The 17,741-nt window shown below is 39.2% G+C and overlaps 1 protein-coding gene across 2 annotated transcripts in view; it reads right to left on the bottom strand.

Moving 5' to 3' along the window:
- The window catches only part of LOC140716822 (otoancorin-like), a 105,317-nt gene that overhangs the window by 72,637 nt on the left and 14,939 nt on the right, over positions 1-17,741 (bottom strand). The window contains exons 2-5 of one of the 2 annotated variants that reach the window (XM_073029753.1): positions 16,924-17,028; positions 10,861-10,895; positions 2,770-2,936; positions 976-1,139 (exon numbers count right to left, since the gene is read on the bottom strand). In XM_073029753.1, the coding sequence (XP_072885854.1) occupies positions 976-1,139; positions 2,770-2,936; positions 10,861-10,895; positions 16,924-17,014 (457 nt within the window). In that variant the 5' untranslated portion in view covers positions 17,015-17,028. The remainder of the gene's footprint in view (positions 1-975; positions 1,140-2,769; positions 2,937-10,860; positions 10,896-16,923; positions 17,029-17,741) is intronic. The other variant, XM_073029755.1, reaches the window with a different exon arrangement.

Genomic DNA, 17,741 nt, shown 5'->3' with positions numbered 1-17,741 from the left:
ACCAACAATCATTCCATGGACAGATCACATTTCTTCCCCATTTCTGATGTTTGGTCTGAACAACAACTGAACCTCATGATCATGTCTAAATGCTTTTATGCATTGAGTTGCTGCCACATGATTGGCTGATGGATATTTCTTTAATGAGCAGGTGTACTTAATAAAGTGGCCACTAAGCATCTTTAATACTGAGATGAACAGATTTCCTTTCAGCCAGAGAAGAAGGAAAGGCAGGAATATGGACATCAGCAGGCTCAAGGGACTGAATGACCTATATTTATTCCTCATTCTTATGTTTTTGGCTTGATTATGATGTTATGATTGTGTCTTATGCACAGATTCTTTTTGGATGAAAAGGCAGAATTGCAAATTTAGTAGTTATTTTCATAAATGAACAAGTAATTCTTGAAAAACTGAGTATAGTAAGAATCATCTGCAAGGAGCAGGTATAACAATTGCAAGGATTGCTTTTCCCATGACTTCAATGTATACAGTATAAAGATTATAATTATTGTTTTATTATAAATTTGACAGTCTATGAAGATTTCATGGGAGATATAGTATATATTTCTCCATACAAAGATGTAAATTAAACTAATTCTCACTGTCATCCAGAGTTCTTTGGTACCGTATCGTTCTTAAAGTGAAACTCAGTTTTCTATTTTGATGAAATTTCAATTGGTAATGTGCTGGAATTATCAGATGAGCACATAATTGCTGAGAGTAATTTTAATATATTAATTCCATAGACTCTGCCTGTGCAGACACTGAGAATAACAAAAAAGACAGAGAAAATAACTGCCTTTTTCTCCTTCCTTCTTTCTCAGTTGAAGTGTGATATTTTAAGTGTGACATTTCAAATGTGATGCCAAGGGGAAATGCTGAAAGCTGAGAGATGGCACCATTTCAGGATTTTTATATAAGCGTGTTTACTCATGCTTTCTATTGATCCAGACAATGTTTGCTGTTTGTTACCTTTAACTTTGCCTGGATCATTTGGGCCTTTATCATTGGTTTCTTCCATCGTGTTCATTCCATATGGTCCTGAAGTTTTTGTGTAAATAGCTTCCACCCACTTATAAATCTGCTTCCTGGTACCAGGAATAAGGTTATCATATTCTTCATTCAGGACCTTCATTCTGTAATGAAAAGTTAATCAGTGTACAATATAATAACACAGTAAAAATAAATAAAAGCACTTTGATAAATGATTTTGGAAGGCTTATATGGTATATACGTATAATTGGTGATGATACAAATGAAGATGATGATACTTCCTGCACAACAAAACTTAACTGATCACTAAATGCCAATGCACCCGTCACACCACTCTACCCCTGGACTCTGCAGAATTAAACTGGGGAATCCATCTCTCTGAACATAAACCATCCAGGGATTTCATAGAGTCAGAAACTCTGTTTATTTGAAGGAGAATTCTCAAGAATTATCAGAGAAGTGGTAGTTAATTTGTCTCTTTTTATGAGCACAGAGTCAACCAGATAGAAGCAGTTGCATCAGACCATGGCCACACTGACCACCCATTTGCACTCATCCTGAAATTAACCCCATTTTTATTTTCCCCATACTCTTGTCTTCCCAGATTCTACTACTCACCAACATGTTTGGAGCAACTTTCAGTGGCAGACTAACGTACCCACTCGCATGTCTTTGGGATGTGGGGAAGAAACTGGAGCACCCAGAGGAAATACACACATACATAAGGGAGCATGCAAACTCCACACAGACAGCACCTGAGGTCAGGACTGAACCCACATCTCTGGCACTATGAATCACTGCTGTGTGTGATGCATGAATCCTTTTTTCATGATTTCTTTATTACTTAATGCTTTATATTTTTGCTTATGTTTAAATCATTAATTGGTTTTATCCATTTACTACAATGAGAGACATTTAAAAACTCTTAAAAATGCTCCTCAGTTTTGAGAGGAGTGGGACCTCAGCATTGATTATCTAAAGCCTAATCACTGTAGAGGACACACACCTTTCAAGGTGAAGGATCAATTTGCCTGACTTTCTTTATCTGGTCCAGGTATGAGTGGGTAGTGGTAATAGATTACATGTTGCGATTAATGTCCCCTCCAAAATATATGTTCTCTGAACAATGAAGCTGCATTAAGAATGTCTTTACACACAATTTGAAGGATTCAAACTGGGGCCCACTGTTCCTTGAGGGGTAACACAGTGATCATAAATATTTTAATTCCCATCCATTGTGGATTTCCAGTGGTTGAGTGAATTGGGAATTCATGCAAGGATTGATTTCTATATTGGCTATGTTGTCCTTTGCCAATACAAACTATTTCCTGCAAGAATAACATGGTTTATTTATTGGCTAATGTGTGCCATCTTTGCTTGTTGGGATAAAAGAGGTCTTGGGAGTGTGTTGATTGTACAGCAGGTTATATCATCTAACTATTTCAAGTAAAAGTTCAAGTTTAATTGGCATTCGACCAAATATGAATACCCATGAATACAGCCAAACAAAAACTGGGTTCCAAACCTCTAAAGGTTGAAGCAAAACATGAACCAGACACACTTCACCAGATAACCCCACCACCCCAAATTTTCACCATATTCATCCCGCTCAACCTACGATATTTGTTAATATAAAGGCACGTGGGCTTGAGGAAATTACAGGACAGAAGAAAAGAACAAGACAAAGATAACATATTAAAATATGTTTTTTCTTAATTGTGCATCATTAAGCATTCAAGAACATTTCATCGTAAAAAGTCCTGCAACACTTACAGTTTCCTCAGATTGGAAAGACTAACATTAAGGCTGAATGATTTGACGCAGCCTGGATTCAGAGTGCTGATCGATTCTGTAAGGCTTTCAAGAAAATCCGTGATATTGCCTGGAGCACTGAGGTTGTTCCTTAGATCCTTTTCCCATCCATGACATTGGTCTAATCTCTAGAATTTAGAAGGCAGAATATGTTAAATTGCACAATTTCAAATATCTTTGGAAGAGGAAGAAAACATATAATTATGATATGGTTTGTCTTATATTCACTGTAATCTATACAAGAATATAATAGCTAAAACATTTCATTTAGATTTTGCTACATTGTTACACATTCATTGTTTTCAGATTTCTCACAAGACTCCCCAGAGGAAGTTCATCCCATCATGTATTGTTTTTAATTAGCAGCTAGCTCTTTGAATATGCATTAATATTTCCCCCTCAGTTTATTTACTCCCAAATGTGCCAATTCTTGGATACAATTGTTTGCCTGTTTTCAGGCCCCATGAACCTAATGTGCTAAGCTCTAATCATTCATCCCCATGATTTTTTTTCTGGTGCTAAATTGAACCTAACAACTGTTTCAAAAAGCCTCAAAATGAAACCATGAAACCTGTTATTACCAATTTTAGAACAGCATTGGTGGGTGGATGCAACATTTTGGGAGCAATGAGAAGTAGGAGTCAAGTTTCCGACATTATAATTCCTTTCCTCATTTCCTTAAAGAGGCGCTTCATGATACAATTAGCCTGCTGGTCAAATTTCAGATAGGAATGGCTCTCAGTGTCAACATTAGGGTCATTTTCACTCTCAAGAACCTTGCCTCAGGAACCTTGTGGATGCCTCTGCCGATATCTACATTTTAGGCAATCCCTTACATTTGAAGATGACTTAGTTCCAGCTTTGGGGATTCTACAGTGGCTAATGAGGCTACTTCAGGACCTAGAGACTTCAGGAGGTGCAGACAGATGTATAGCAGTTAGTGAAGTGGTAACCTTCTTCCATTACTTTTACTATGCATGGATTTGAGTTTCCTGGATTTTCCTTTTCCAATATGAGTGGTCATGAGCCAGGGGTTCAGAGGAATTGGTGGAGATATTTGCATTTCTTCAAGGGGGATTTCAACACTTCAGTGTTTTCCTACAGATATGCCTGGTTTGAGCTGAGAATAAAAGGCCTGCTTCAGGGGCCTGGGCATGTAAACACTATGGCCTTCTCAAAAGAACAGATTGACTAACTGGAGCCTCAGCAATGGAAGTGTTAGCCTAGGAGGGGACACTAACAGTGATTTTCTTATCCTTCCAGTGAATTCTGGGCATTTTATGGAGACAGCATTAACGGTTCTTTTCCCATTCTTTGGAATACTGACTGCAGGAGGTCCTAGAAGCAGACAGGATAGGGATTACTGGTGTCTGGTACACTCTTACTTTTGTGCCAGGTATGAGATCTTTATCTTCATATGGTCTTTTCATCAACTGAGAAAAGGTTTTGCTGGTGCATTGAAGGCAGCAGTGAATTTCATCATCTGCATCTGTTGTTTCCGAGAATTGACTCATGAGATATGTGAGAGATGGTGCATGTTTTCCAACAACTCACTGTGAACCTGGACTGTTAGAGACAGTGTCATGTACTAGGGGCAGGTCAGTAGTGAACCTTTTTCCTGTGGTCATTGACTAAAGGTCACACATTGTCATAGACTTCACAGAATGAGCCCGTGATGGCTTAAGTTCAGCCTCCAAATGTGTGCAATCAGGGCATTGCTTCTACTCAACAACTGAGGTTCAGATTGCCCTGACGCATGTATGACTTTTTGCTGATCTCCACTCCACTGCAGAAGTCAAGATTAGCTCTTCTGCTAAAGTGGGAATCCATTATGCAATGTGTGCATTCACACGTGCAATGAGCATTTGACAAAACTGCATGCGTCCCAAAAGAGCTGGTATTTAAGGAAGGCACTGAGGCCTTTAGAGATTCAGCCTCCAAACCTCCAAATACCTTACCACGGAAATGCCTGCAAAAAGTAGTGGATACGGTACTACAAAAAGTAGTGGATACAGTGGATACGTCATCATGGATAAAGCCCTCCCATTGAGCACATCTATACAGAGCACTGTTGCAGGAAAGCAGCATCCATCGTCAAGGACACCCCACTCCAACCTTCCAGGGCATCCTTTCTTCTTGCTGCTTCCATCAAGAAGAAGGTACAGGAATCTCAGAACTCACACCACCATGTTCAGGAACAGTCATTACCCTCAGCCATCAGGCTCTTGAACCAGAGGAGACAACTTGACTCACTCCATCACTGAACTGTTCCCACAAACTTATGGACTCACTTTCAAGGTCTCTTCATCTCATGTTCTTGATATTTATTGCTAATTTATTTACTATTATTATATTGTTATTTTTTCTCAGCTCAAGCTGGTAAAACCAGAGGTATCGGCATATCCTAGCACACTCATTTCTCAATTGCTAAGAACGTTCTGAATCATCCAGAGGTTATTCAGAGCCATCCATGGCTTTCTGGGGATTATTCCTTTTTTCTTTCCTTTTGTATGTGGATGGTTTGTTATCTTTTGCACATTGGTTGTTTGCCTGTTCTCTTGGGTATGGTCTTTCATTGTTTCTATTGTGTTTCTTGTATTTAATGTAAATGCGCACAAGAAAGTGAATCTCAACATTGTATATAGTTGAATATATGTACTTTGATAAATATTGCTGTGTAGGCCTAGATGTTTAATGCTATTTTGTAGTGACTTTGGGATGAAAGCAGTTGTAGATATTACTATCAGGACAATGTACAGTGTACCCTGTTCACGTTCCATAGTCTTTCAATTTCCTCTTTTAATTCAGCACATTTCTAGTGCTTAGAGTGTCAGCCTGGAAAATGCCTCAGCTTATTATGATAATGGTGGCGGTTCTTCTTTTGTTGTTAATAGATAGGGTGAATGTAGTACATCAATGTTTCATCAGATGTTGTAGGAATTTCACAAGTATTGGGTATCCTTTATGTATATTTTCTATTAACAATGAGCATGCGAAAGAATCAAATGACTTTTGGCAGACAATATAACAATGTGAAAGGTTTTTATTTTTCCAATGGGCCTGAGTTAGAAGTACAGAATCTATTATCAGTTGTTCTGTGCATCCTTTCACATCCTTTCTGCTCTTCTGTAAGTATATTTTGGTTACTTAAGTGACTGGTGATTAGTTGTGAGATGCATGATGTTACAATTGTCCATATAGTTTGTAAACAAATAATATGAGAATAGTTTGATGGGTCATTTCTGATTTCTCCTTTAGGTAACAGGTATATTTTATCTTCTATCGAAATTTTGAGCACCTTTTTAGGATTTTTAAGACAACTGTTAATACGTATGGATGAAGTCAAGTAAATTTTTCATACCAATAATTATGAATATTATCACTGCCAATACTTTACCAGTTGTGGTATTTTTTACAACCATTTTTAGCATATCCATTGTAACTTCAGATGATTGCATGTCTTCAATTGTGTGAGTGCATTCATTTTCCTCCTTAATCCAACATGCTTCTTAATTGCATGTTGCCCTGCTTGATTAGATATCAGACCAAAAGTTCATTATCTTTGTTGGTTATTCTGTGCTAGGCTTGGTAACATATTGGTGCATCAAATTTAGTTTCAATGTCCTGTATAAACCTTTTTCAGTGTTTCTGAACTGATAATTCTGTTTTCTTTATCTGGCAAATTTTGTGTATCTATTTTGTCTGGCTTTGTATACACCAAGCTTTTCTTTGAGCGTATCTATAAATTCTACAATGTTTTGTTAGATTGATCACATTGTGTATGGACCTTATATTTCCTTAGCTTTTCCCTTAATCTCTTGCTCTGGTTATTCATTTTACACTCCATTAGGTGGAGTATTATTGTTCCTTTTTTCTTTCTTTTTGTGTTTAGACAGTTTGTTATCTTTTGCACATTGGTTGTTTGCCTGGTCTCTTGGGTGTGGTCTTTCATTGATTCTATTGTGTTTCTTGTATTTACTGTAAATGCCCGCAAGAAAATGAATCTCAGCATCGTACATGGTTGAATATATTTACTTTGCTAATAAATTTACTTTGAACTTTGACTTTCTTGGTAAGTTCTGCTTTATATTAAAAAGAAACTACCTTTTAGTGTCCTGGTCTTATGAAGCTTACACAAGCTCCTCCATGAACACCCCTTGCCCCCACCAGCTCTGGCACCACCCTCCCTGTAACATGCCACCCATTTCTTGCCAAAACCTCAGTGAAGGAAAGGAGCTGGTCTGCATTGTGATGGGACCTTTACAGGACTCCTTGAGCTCAGAGCTGCGAGGAAAAGTGGAGAGGTTTTTAGTGCCATCTCTTCTGTCAGATATCTTCTGCCTGTACTTGTTTTGCATTTACTTCCAATCTGATGAAATTGGAACCACTTGTTCTTTCACAAGCTTTCTTCTGGTAATTTCTGCCACTTAAATTTAGGATAGTTCCATCCTGCTTGAGTCTCTTTCTTCTTGTCCTTTGATATTAACATATTAACACTATTTTGAGAAGACAGCTCTCTCTACCTGCCAATTAAACGCTGAAAGCACATAGCAATGTGATACATGGGATGCCATTAAGCATTGTGGCAGGAAGGTGTCTAGAACTCTCCACATTAATGCAGGAGAGGTGTGGCTGAGTCATTAAAAAACATCTGGCTTGTGGCTTTGGTGTTTTTAAAAATGTGTTTTTTTGCAAGTGGGCAGCAATATTGTGATTCAGATCTATGTAGTTGAACGTCTTGCCAGAAACAAATTTTAGATTTTGCATTGATGTTGATATCAAGTAGACAAACTGGTTGTCAGAAGGCCAGTACCAGGATTTGCAAAGATCGTGCAAGTGTTTGCCTAGAAATGTGCAAACTCAGTTAATATAACATTAATATGTTTCACAACAGTTTATTTAGCAAGTTGTAGAGATCAGTTTCAAGGCTGAGGTGTCAGTGAAATATTCGACCACAACATAATCATGACTTATTAACACTGTGAAATCATTAAAAAGGGTAATTAGCCACTCCTGTAGCTTAGCAAACAGTGCAGAGTAGAAATTAAGCCAGGTACCTACTTGAAATATGTAAGTTCTCAGAATATTGTGCACAATGAAATCAGAGACTATTTTTTAAAACATTCAAAAGAATTTTTCTGCATTTAGGTAGGAATATTTTCCCCCTGTCTATATTCAGTAAGGAAGTGTACTTACTAGCCTTGTTCACCAAGGGGACTTGTTTATGAACATTTAATGCATTTTTCAATGTAAAAAAACTATAAATATTCATTTTTCAGAATAACAATTATTAAAGACCAATACTGAGTAACCTGAATGCCTTGCTATGAATGTAGCCTGAATCCATGGCATGCAAATAATTACTTCTTTAAAGGGAATGTGATGGTTATCAGTTACCTATTGAACTATGTTTTCTCATACTAAAAGTCATACTCATTTTAACAAATCTATTGGTGATTTGAATTGCATGCTATTATTATCTTATTAGGCTTGCAGGCAGATTTCCTGGCTTTATGAGCACTGTAATTACTAAGCAATTATTCACTGTTACAAAACTGCAATCATTATATTATAATCAACACAGTCTGACAGGCAACTGTTAAAATACCAGCGTTTCTAGGTGTCATCAATAATTAACCCTTAGTGTGCTTGCCACAGCCTTGAATTGTTCTGTTAACTGGAAGTAGTGCCTTTTATTACGTTAGTTACACATTATACATTTGAAGGATTTAATCATTAAAAGAGAGATATTCAATCTGAAATATTCATTAGGGCAACGAACATTGGGAAACAAAGGCACCATCTTTCCCTCTCCTTCCCCCATTCCAGACCCTTCCATTACCCTATTTTTGCCGTGTGACATTGAGAGACAGTCTCATTGCAATCACCTCACCCATCCTACAACATCCTTTGCATTATAGCCACCATCTCAAACTGAAACAGCCTTTTCACAATAATACACATTCCTACATTTCTGAGCTGGTCTTCTGACCCCATATATTCCTGACCACAAAAGTTGCCTACTTCTACCTCCATAATTTCACCCATCTCCATCCTATTTGAACCCATTTGATGCTGAAATCTTTGTAAATGTTAATCCTGGCTCAACTATCAAACAGATATTCTATAATCCTTCACTCAACATAAATAATCTTGCTGTACTCTTCTATTCACTTCAACATGTCTTTTCTTCACCATCTTGAATCCCATAACCAATTTCTATTTCACTATACTTTCAACAGTTTTTAAAGCCTCCTTAAGCTTTACTTATTTGTCTTAGTTTTTCATGTTAACTAATATATCCATTTTTGGTTTAGTGTCCAATTCTGTGATGATCTGTGGATATTTCCTAATGTTCAAACTGCAGTATGAATTAAAATTGCTGCAGTAGTAACTTAACATTGTTGAAAATGTAATTAACTTGAGATCTCCTAAAGAATTAAGAGATGAACAAAACACCAGATAAGTTGTTAAGATATTAGGTAGAAAGTTTCTGGATTAACCCATAATCTATTACATACAGTAATACATCAATCGGGTGCTTTACCTGTATAACATGCCTTTGAATCTAGGCAAGGCTATATCAACTGATGCCCCTCTTTTAGGTTTCATTACCCAGTGACTTGAACTGTCATTTTTTGTGATTGAATGGCAGGTGAGATCAGAATCAGAGAGAAAGGTGTGAACGCCATTCAAGTTCATAGATAAAGAATAATAACATTGTAAGGTCTCAAGAGAGTTTGTAAACAAATTGTCAGGCTCTTCAGCAGGTGTAAAGAGAAGGGAGATGGAACTCATCTTCACCCTTACTCATACCAATTTCCATTCAGTTGCAACTCCCCTGCATTTTTGACATACATAGACTCTTGTTTAAGAATGCATTGATTTTAAATTTCTCACCAATGTTTTATAATTTATTTTGTCTTATTTCTTCTTATCCTTATAATCACTGCTGCCACATATCCCTCAAGGTATCTGCACTTGTCCAATTCTCAGCTCTAAATTACCCAACCATAAACAGCAAAGTTTTCAGATACCAAGGCCCCAGTCTCCGGAGGTAGTTCCCAAAACCTCTCTAAACTCAACACTACTTTCCTTCATGAAGGTGATTCTTAAACCTGGTTTCCTTTATCAATCTTTCGACTCACAAAACTAGGTGGCTCAATTGCCAGACTTCTATTCATATTATCCCTGTGAAGATCCACAGGGTTTCTTGTCACATTGAAGGTAATATACAGTACTGTACAAAAGTCTTAGACACATACAGTATATGTAGCTAAGGAGCTTAAGACTTTGTATAGTACTGAAGTAATCTTATGTATTACACTGTACTGCTGCTGCAAAAAGAAACAAATTTCATGATATATGTGAGTGATGATAAACCTGATTCTGATATGGGTGTCTGTTGTGGACTGAAAGTAGGAAAGGGGCAGGGAGAAGGGAGGAGTTGGAAGCACCAGAGAGACATTCAGTAATGATCAATAAACCAACTGTCTGGAATCAAATGACCTTGCCTGGTGTCTCAGGGCTGGGCGTGTCCGCACCTGTGCCAAACCCCAGCCCTGGTGCTCCTTCTCTGCCACCTGCGCCCCCCCCCCCAACACCAGCTCCACTGCTCACCATTCCCGACATCTTTTGCTCCCACCAGATTTACGTACTCACTGTCTGCTCCACATTGACAAATGCAGTAACGTGCAAATGTATGTTTCGGTGGTCTCATCCAGGAATGGTGGATCTCTAATTGGAATTGCAGTACTCATGCAATGTATGTTGTTGTCTCAAGCCAGATGTCAATGTAGAGAATTGCAAAAGGAATCTTTCTCAATTCTGCTTGCTAAAGAAACGTGACTGAAAGGTTTCAGTACTGTTGACAATCAAGTGAGTTATTTTTATTGAGAGGTCCATAATAACAGAACTCCATGAGCTTGTTGCTTTAGAAGTAAGATCAAAGCAAGCAGTTCCAGGGAAATAGCAACTGGAATTCATTATGCTGAAAGACCCGCTCTTCTTCATTCATATTCACTGCCTGAAAATTTGAGTGAATTACGTTACCTTTTTTGAGTCTTTACCACTTCTTTGAGAAGCCACTGTGAATGTCAAACAAGATACGAATGTTAGTAACGTCAGGAAAAAAATTGCTATTCATGCACTGTTGTTCATTGATTTATTTGTAATACATAAACATGTCTGCATAGATACATGTTGAAAAGATTCCGAGGTTCTTTAATCTTCTAATCTATAGGGTAAGTAACAAAGTCAGTGCTCCATGACAGTTTGATGGATGATAACACACTAGATGAAGACACGGGTCAAAGTTGGTGTATTACTCCAGTTAGCTGTATTTTAGCACCAGAAACTGATGTCAATAATAACCTCTAATACAGTCAGAATAGATATTCTCAAACCAAAGGAAGACTGTTCAGGGATTTTGAATTAAACCCAGGTCAGTTTTAGTGTCTACCGATTTGCTAAAGAGCCTGAACTAAAATCATTGCCTTTATTTCTATAAAATCAAAAGTAAAATCCCATGCTATGCAGAAACAAACGTATGGAGGATATGCAAAGTCATAGAAAAGTACTGCACAGAAACAGGCCCTTGGGCCTATCTAGTCCATGCAAAACCATTTAAAATGTCTTCTCCCATCGACCTGCACCGGGACCATAGCCCTCCATACCCCTGCCATCTGTATACCTGTCCAAGTTCCTCTCAAACGAAATTGAGCATGCATGCACCACTTGTGCTGGCAGCTCATTCCACAATCTGATAGAAGAAGTTGCCCCCATGATCCCCTTAAACATCTCACCTTTCACCCTTAACCCATGTCCTCTAGTTGCAGTCCCACTCAACCTCAGTGGAAAAAGCTTGCTTGCATTTACCCTTTCTATACTCTACATAATTTTATATATCTCCTATCAAATCTACCCTCAATCTTCTATGTTGCAAGGAATAAAGAGCGAACTTATTCAATCTTTCCTCATAACTCAGGTCCTCCAGTCCCGGCAATGTCCTTCTAAATTTTTTCTGTCCTCTTTCCACCTTATTTACATCTTCCTGTAGGTGGGTGACCAAAACTGCACATAATACTCCAAAATATACCTCACCAATGTTACATACAATTTCAATATAACATCTCAACTCCTGTACTCATTACTCTGATTTATGAAGGCTAATGTACCAAAAAGCTTTATTTATGGCTCTACCTACCTGTAACACTATTTTCCATGAACATTTGAACCTGTATTCCCAGATCCTTTTGTTCTTCGGCACTCCACAGTGCCCTAATGATCACTGTGTAAGACCTACCTTGGTTGGTCCTACCAAAGTGTGACACCTCACACTTGTCTGAATTAAATTCCATCTGCCACTTTTCAGCTCATTATTCCAGCTGGTTCAGATGTCACTAAAAGTCCTGATAGTCTTCCTCGCTGTCCACTGCACCCCTAATCTTGGGGACATCCACAAATTTGCTGATCCAGTTAACCACATTATCATCCAGATCATTGATATAGGTGACAAACAACGGACCCAGCACCAATCCCTGTGGCCACACCACTAGTCACAGGCCTCCAGTACAGAGGCAACCATCTACTACCACTCTTTGGCTTCTCCTACAAAGCCATTGTCTAATCCAATTTACTACCTCATCTTGAGTGCCAAGTGACTGAACCTATTTAAACAACCTCCCATGTGGGACCTTGTCAAATGCCTTGCTGAAGTCCATATAGACAACATCCACTAACATGCCTTCATCAACTTTCCTGGCAACTTCCTTCCAAAGCTTAGAATACCTTCCAATAACTTTCCCACTGCTGATGTCAGGCTCACCAGCCTATAATATCCTGGTTTATTTTCAGAGCCTTTTTTAAATAGCAGAACAACAGCCAGGAGACAGGGCATGAGCCCATAATTGACTCCATTTTCCTGATTGAAGCATAGAACAAGATTGGAATCCACGAGGACAAGAGTGGAAAGTGAGTCGGTGCTCAGCGCCATCTGCCTGGTCTCTCTCTCCCTCTCATTCATTGCTGCTGGAGGAAGGTGCGTGCTTTTCGCCGGTCTCCCTCGCCCTCTCGCTCGACGTTGCCAGAGTCTTGGGCAAGGTTTAATCAACGCGGTTTGTGGATTGGATCCTGCAGTTCGTGTTGTATATGTTTCTGGTTCCTGGTTACTCCTTTTTAGTTGCTATTTTGCGCGACTTTGATCGAAGCAGACTGGCTCTGCGGGCTGCAGTCAATCAACGACACAGCGCTAAATTGAACCGGACTGAGCTAAACTGGACATTCCTGAACAGTTTCATTGACCCTGTGGTTTGATGTTTTATATTCTGTGTGTTTTTCACTTGTTTTTTTTTTGCCATTTGCGCAATTTGTTTTTTTTTGCGCGTTGGATATTTGATGTTTTCTTTCCAAGGTGTTTCTTTGTTTCTTGGCTGTCTGTGGGATGAAACATCTTAGGCTTGTATACTGCAGACATACTTTGATAATAAACACACATTGATTCCTTGAACATTAGCTATCCTCCTACCATCCGGTACCTCAGCTGTTGCTCAGGATGATTTAAATACCTCTGCTAGGTTCCCTTGCAATTTCTGCACAAGCCTTCCACAGGGTCTGAGAGAACACCTTGTCAGGCTCCAGGGATTTATCCACCCCAATTTGCCTCAAGACAGCAAACACCTCCTCCTCTGTGATCTGTATAGGGTCCATGACTTCACTGCTGATTTACCTCACTCTATAGACTCTGTGTCTGTTTCCTGAGTAAATACCGATGCAAAAAATTCCATTTAAGATCTCCCCCATCTCCCTTGATTACTATCCTGGTCTTTCAGAGGACCAATCTTGTTCCTTTCAATCCTTTTGCTCTTAACATATCTGTAGAATCCCTTAGGACCTTGCTTCACTTTGTCTGCTGGAGCAACTCATATCTTCTTTTAACTCTCCTGATTTCTTTCTCTTCCTTTTTTATGTTCCATAAGTACTTCATTTGTTACTATATCTGCTATGCATCTCCCATCTTATCTTAACCAGGGGCTTAATATTTCTTGAAAACCAAGGTTCTCTAAACCTGTGATCTCTGCCTTTTATTCTAAAAATTTCACTTTTGAAGGCCTCCCACTTACCAAGTACACCTTTGCCAGAAAACAGCCTGTCCCAATAAACAGTTGCCAGATCCTTTCTGATACCATCAAAATTGGCCTTTCTTCAATTTAGAATTTCAACCCGTAGATTAGACTTATCCTTTAACATATTTACTTGAAAACTATTGGCATTATCATCACTAGATGTAACCTGTTCCCCTACCCAAACCTCTGTCACCAACCCTGTCTCATTCCCTAATAAAAACATAGAAACATAGAAAACATACAGCACAATACAGGCCCTTTGGCCCACAAAGCTGTGCCAAACATCTCCCTACCTTAGAACTACCGAGGCTTTACCCATAGCCCTCTATTTTTCTAAGCAGCATGTGCCCATCCAGGAGTCTCTTAAAATACCCTACCATTTCCGCCTCCACCACCACCGCCAGCAGCCCATTCCACACACTCACCACTCTCTGTGTAAAAAACTTACCCCTGACATCTCCTCTGTACCTACTTCCAAGCACCTTAAAACTATGTCCTCTTGTGGCAGCCATTTCAGCCCTGGGAAAAAGCCTCTGACTATCCACACGATTAATGCCTCTCATCATCTTATACGCCTCTATCAAGTCACCTCTCATCCTCCGTTGCTCCAAGAAGAAAAGGCAGAGTTCTCAACCTATCCTCATAAGGCATGCTCCCCAGTCCAGGCAACATCCTTGTAAATCTCCTTTGCACCTTTTCTGTGGTTTCCACGTCCTTCCTATAGTGAGGCAACCAAAATTGAGCACAGTACTCCAAGTGGGGTCTGACCAGGGTCCTATATAGCTGCAACATTACCTCTCGGCTCTTAAACTCAATCACACGATTGATGAAGGCCAATGCACTGTATGCTTTCATAACCACAGAGTCAACCTGCACAGCAGCTTTGAGTGTCCTATGGACTCTGTCCCCAAGATTTCTCTGATCCTCCACACTGCCAAGAGTCTTACCATTAATATTATATTCTGCCATCATATTTGACCTACCAAAATGAACCACCTCACATTTATCTGGGTCGAACTCCATCTGCCACTTCTCAGCCCAGTTTTGCATCCTATCAGTGTCCCATTGTAACCTCTAACAGCCCTCCACACTATCCACAACACCCCCAACCTTTGTATCATCAGCAAATTTACTAACCCATCCCTCCATTTCCTCATCCAGGTCATTTATAAAAATCATGAAGAGTAGGGGTCACAGAACAGATCCCTGAGGCACTCCACTGGTCACCAACCTCCATGCAGAATATGACCCGTCTACAACCACTCTTTGCCTTCTCTGGGCAAGCCAGTTCTGGATCCACAAAACAATGTCCCCTTGGATCCCATGCCCCCTTACTTTCTCAATAAGCCTTGCATGGGGTGATGCACCATCAATAACTCTCCGAGACATGAGACGAGATATTGGCTTTTATTGACTGGAAGAAAGAACAAGCAGTAATTGACCACCATACTACATCCTGGAGACTGAGGGCAGGGCTCAGGCCTCAATCGCCTTTATACCGGGGTCTGTGGGAGGAGCCACGGTCAGTGGGAGGAGCCACAGGAGCAGTCAGCGGGGGGACGTGTCCAGACAGGTATATGTAGTTCACCACATGGGGTACCTTATCAAATGTCTTGCTAAAATCCATATACACTACATCTACTGCTCTACCTTCGTCAATGTGCTTAGTCACAACCTCAAAAAATTCAATCAGGCACGTAAGGCACGACCTGCCTTTGACAAAGCCATGCTGACTATTCCTTATCATATTATGCCTCTCCAAATGCTAATAAATCCTGCCTCTCAGGATCTTCTCCATCAACTTACCAACCACTGAAGTAAGACTCATTGGCCTATAATTTCCTGGGCTATCCCTACTCCATTTCTTGAATAAGGGATCAACATCCGCAACCCTCTAATCCTCTGGAACCTCTCCTGTCCTCATTGATGATGCAAAGATCATCGTCAGAGGCTCAGTAATCTCCTCCCTCACTTCCCACAGTAGCCTGGGGTACATCCCGTCCGGTCCCGGTGACTTATCCAGCTTGATGCTTTCCAAAAGTTCCAGCACATCCTCTTTCTTAATAGCAACATTCTCAAGCTTTTCAGTCTACTGCAGGTCATCCCTATAATCACCAAGATCCTTTTGGATAGGAGATCAAGTTTTGCACACTCTCCCACTGGGACTTCTATGTACTGATTAAGGACATTTTCCCTGTCTAGTAACGCCAATCCCTCCATTAATCCTTCCCATTCTATCGCACCTAAAACAACGGAACCCTGGAATATTGAGCTGCCAGTCCTGCCTCTCCTGCAACCAAAGTCATTAATGGCTACAACATCATAATTCCAGGTATTTATCTATGCCTTGAACTCATCTGCCTTTCCTAGAACACTTCATGCATATACACAACCCAGAATATTGTAGGTTGATAGGTTCTGCTAATTTCCCTTGCAGCTCTCACCCAAAATCAGCCAGATGAACACTATACAGTAGATTAAGGAATTTCAAGAACATATCTTCATATTGTCTCATGACACCGAAGAAGACCGTTTGGCCAATCTGGTCTGTGCATCCTTCGGTCAATCCCGTCAATTCCATTTCTCTGCAAGGTGCTCTTTCTCCTACCATCTTAACTAAACTATCTGGGGATAATTTACAGTTGCCAATTTACCTTATAACTGCCAGAATTCCAAGGGAAAACACACATGTAGTCATAGGGGAGGTTTAGAGACTGCACGGATGGTATCAAAGGTCAGGGTAAACTGTGAGTAAATTGGAGGACTCTTAAGGCAGCAACACTATCCACTGCACCACCTTGCTGTCCAGGTTCCAAGTTACAGTCAAAGCAACTTGAATTGCACATTGTCGAATTGAACTGTAATGTATGCAATGAAATTAATCAAAAAAGTTGGAAAAATAGCACCAGGGAAGAAATAAAATCACATCTCTGTAAGAACTCAATTACATCACAAATCGTCAACTCTCCCCAAGCTGGATATCATAATTTACCTGTTGTCTGACTGATCAGGTACAAGCAGAAAATGAAGATGATGACATCAAATTTCAGTCCCATTCTCGTCAACACTCCGAATTTTGACATTAACAGTGAAAGTTCTATCAAACAAAAAAATAAAATGCCAATGAATATAACATTTTACTCATTGATTGTAACTTCTGTATTTTCAGTAATTGGTCTAATTTATTAATACCAGAAACAATTGTACAAGTTGAACTTCAAATCAAAGCACATATTTTAAAGGAGAAACTTAAAAATAATAGTGATTATCATGTAACTGTATCATACTGAAAATATAAAAGGAAAATATCTTTTGAGTTGCTCAAACTAAATATCAGTCATGATACTAATAAAAAATAGTGCTGTTCTGGTATTAATTTCACACCCAATCACTATTTCAAACTGGATTTTAGCCAATTTTGTAATCTTTTTGAGGGGGATCCAATTCACCTTGAACAGTAACTGCAATCAATCAAAATAAGTAGGTGCAACCCATTTTGCAGGCATTGGATATTTACATCCTTTAAGTGAAATATTATGTAAAAATAAAACAGTGTTTTGATGTCTTTCATCTAACGGCATCATATTACAGGCAAACAAAGTAAGTCTAAATTCAAGAAATGACTGTACTTGTCAGGTGGGAGGAACTAAAATGCATTTGTAATATAATATTACTATAAAAATGACAAGTAACTGCAAATAAAAATATTGTGAAGTATATTTAACTGTCCTGGACCCAGCAAGTATGTGTAATTGCAAAATAAAGCACGGCATCGCCTCTACTTCCTGAGGAGCCTGCGAAGATTCAGCA

This window comes from Hemitrygon akajei, chromosome 26 (assembly GCF_048418815.1).
Source record: "Hemitrygon akajei chromosome 26, sHemAka1.3, whole genome shotgun sequence".
In the NCBI taxonomy this organism is placed as follows: Eukaryota; Metazoa; Chordata; class Chondrichthyes; order Myliobatiformes; family Dasyatidae; genus Hemitrygon; species Hemitrygon akajei.
This window is presented reverse-complemented; position numbering and strand designations above follow the sequence as displayed.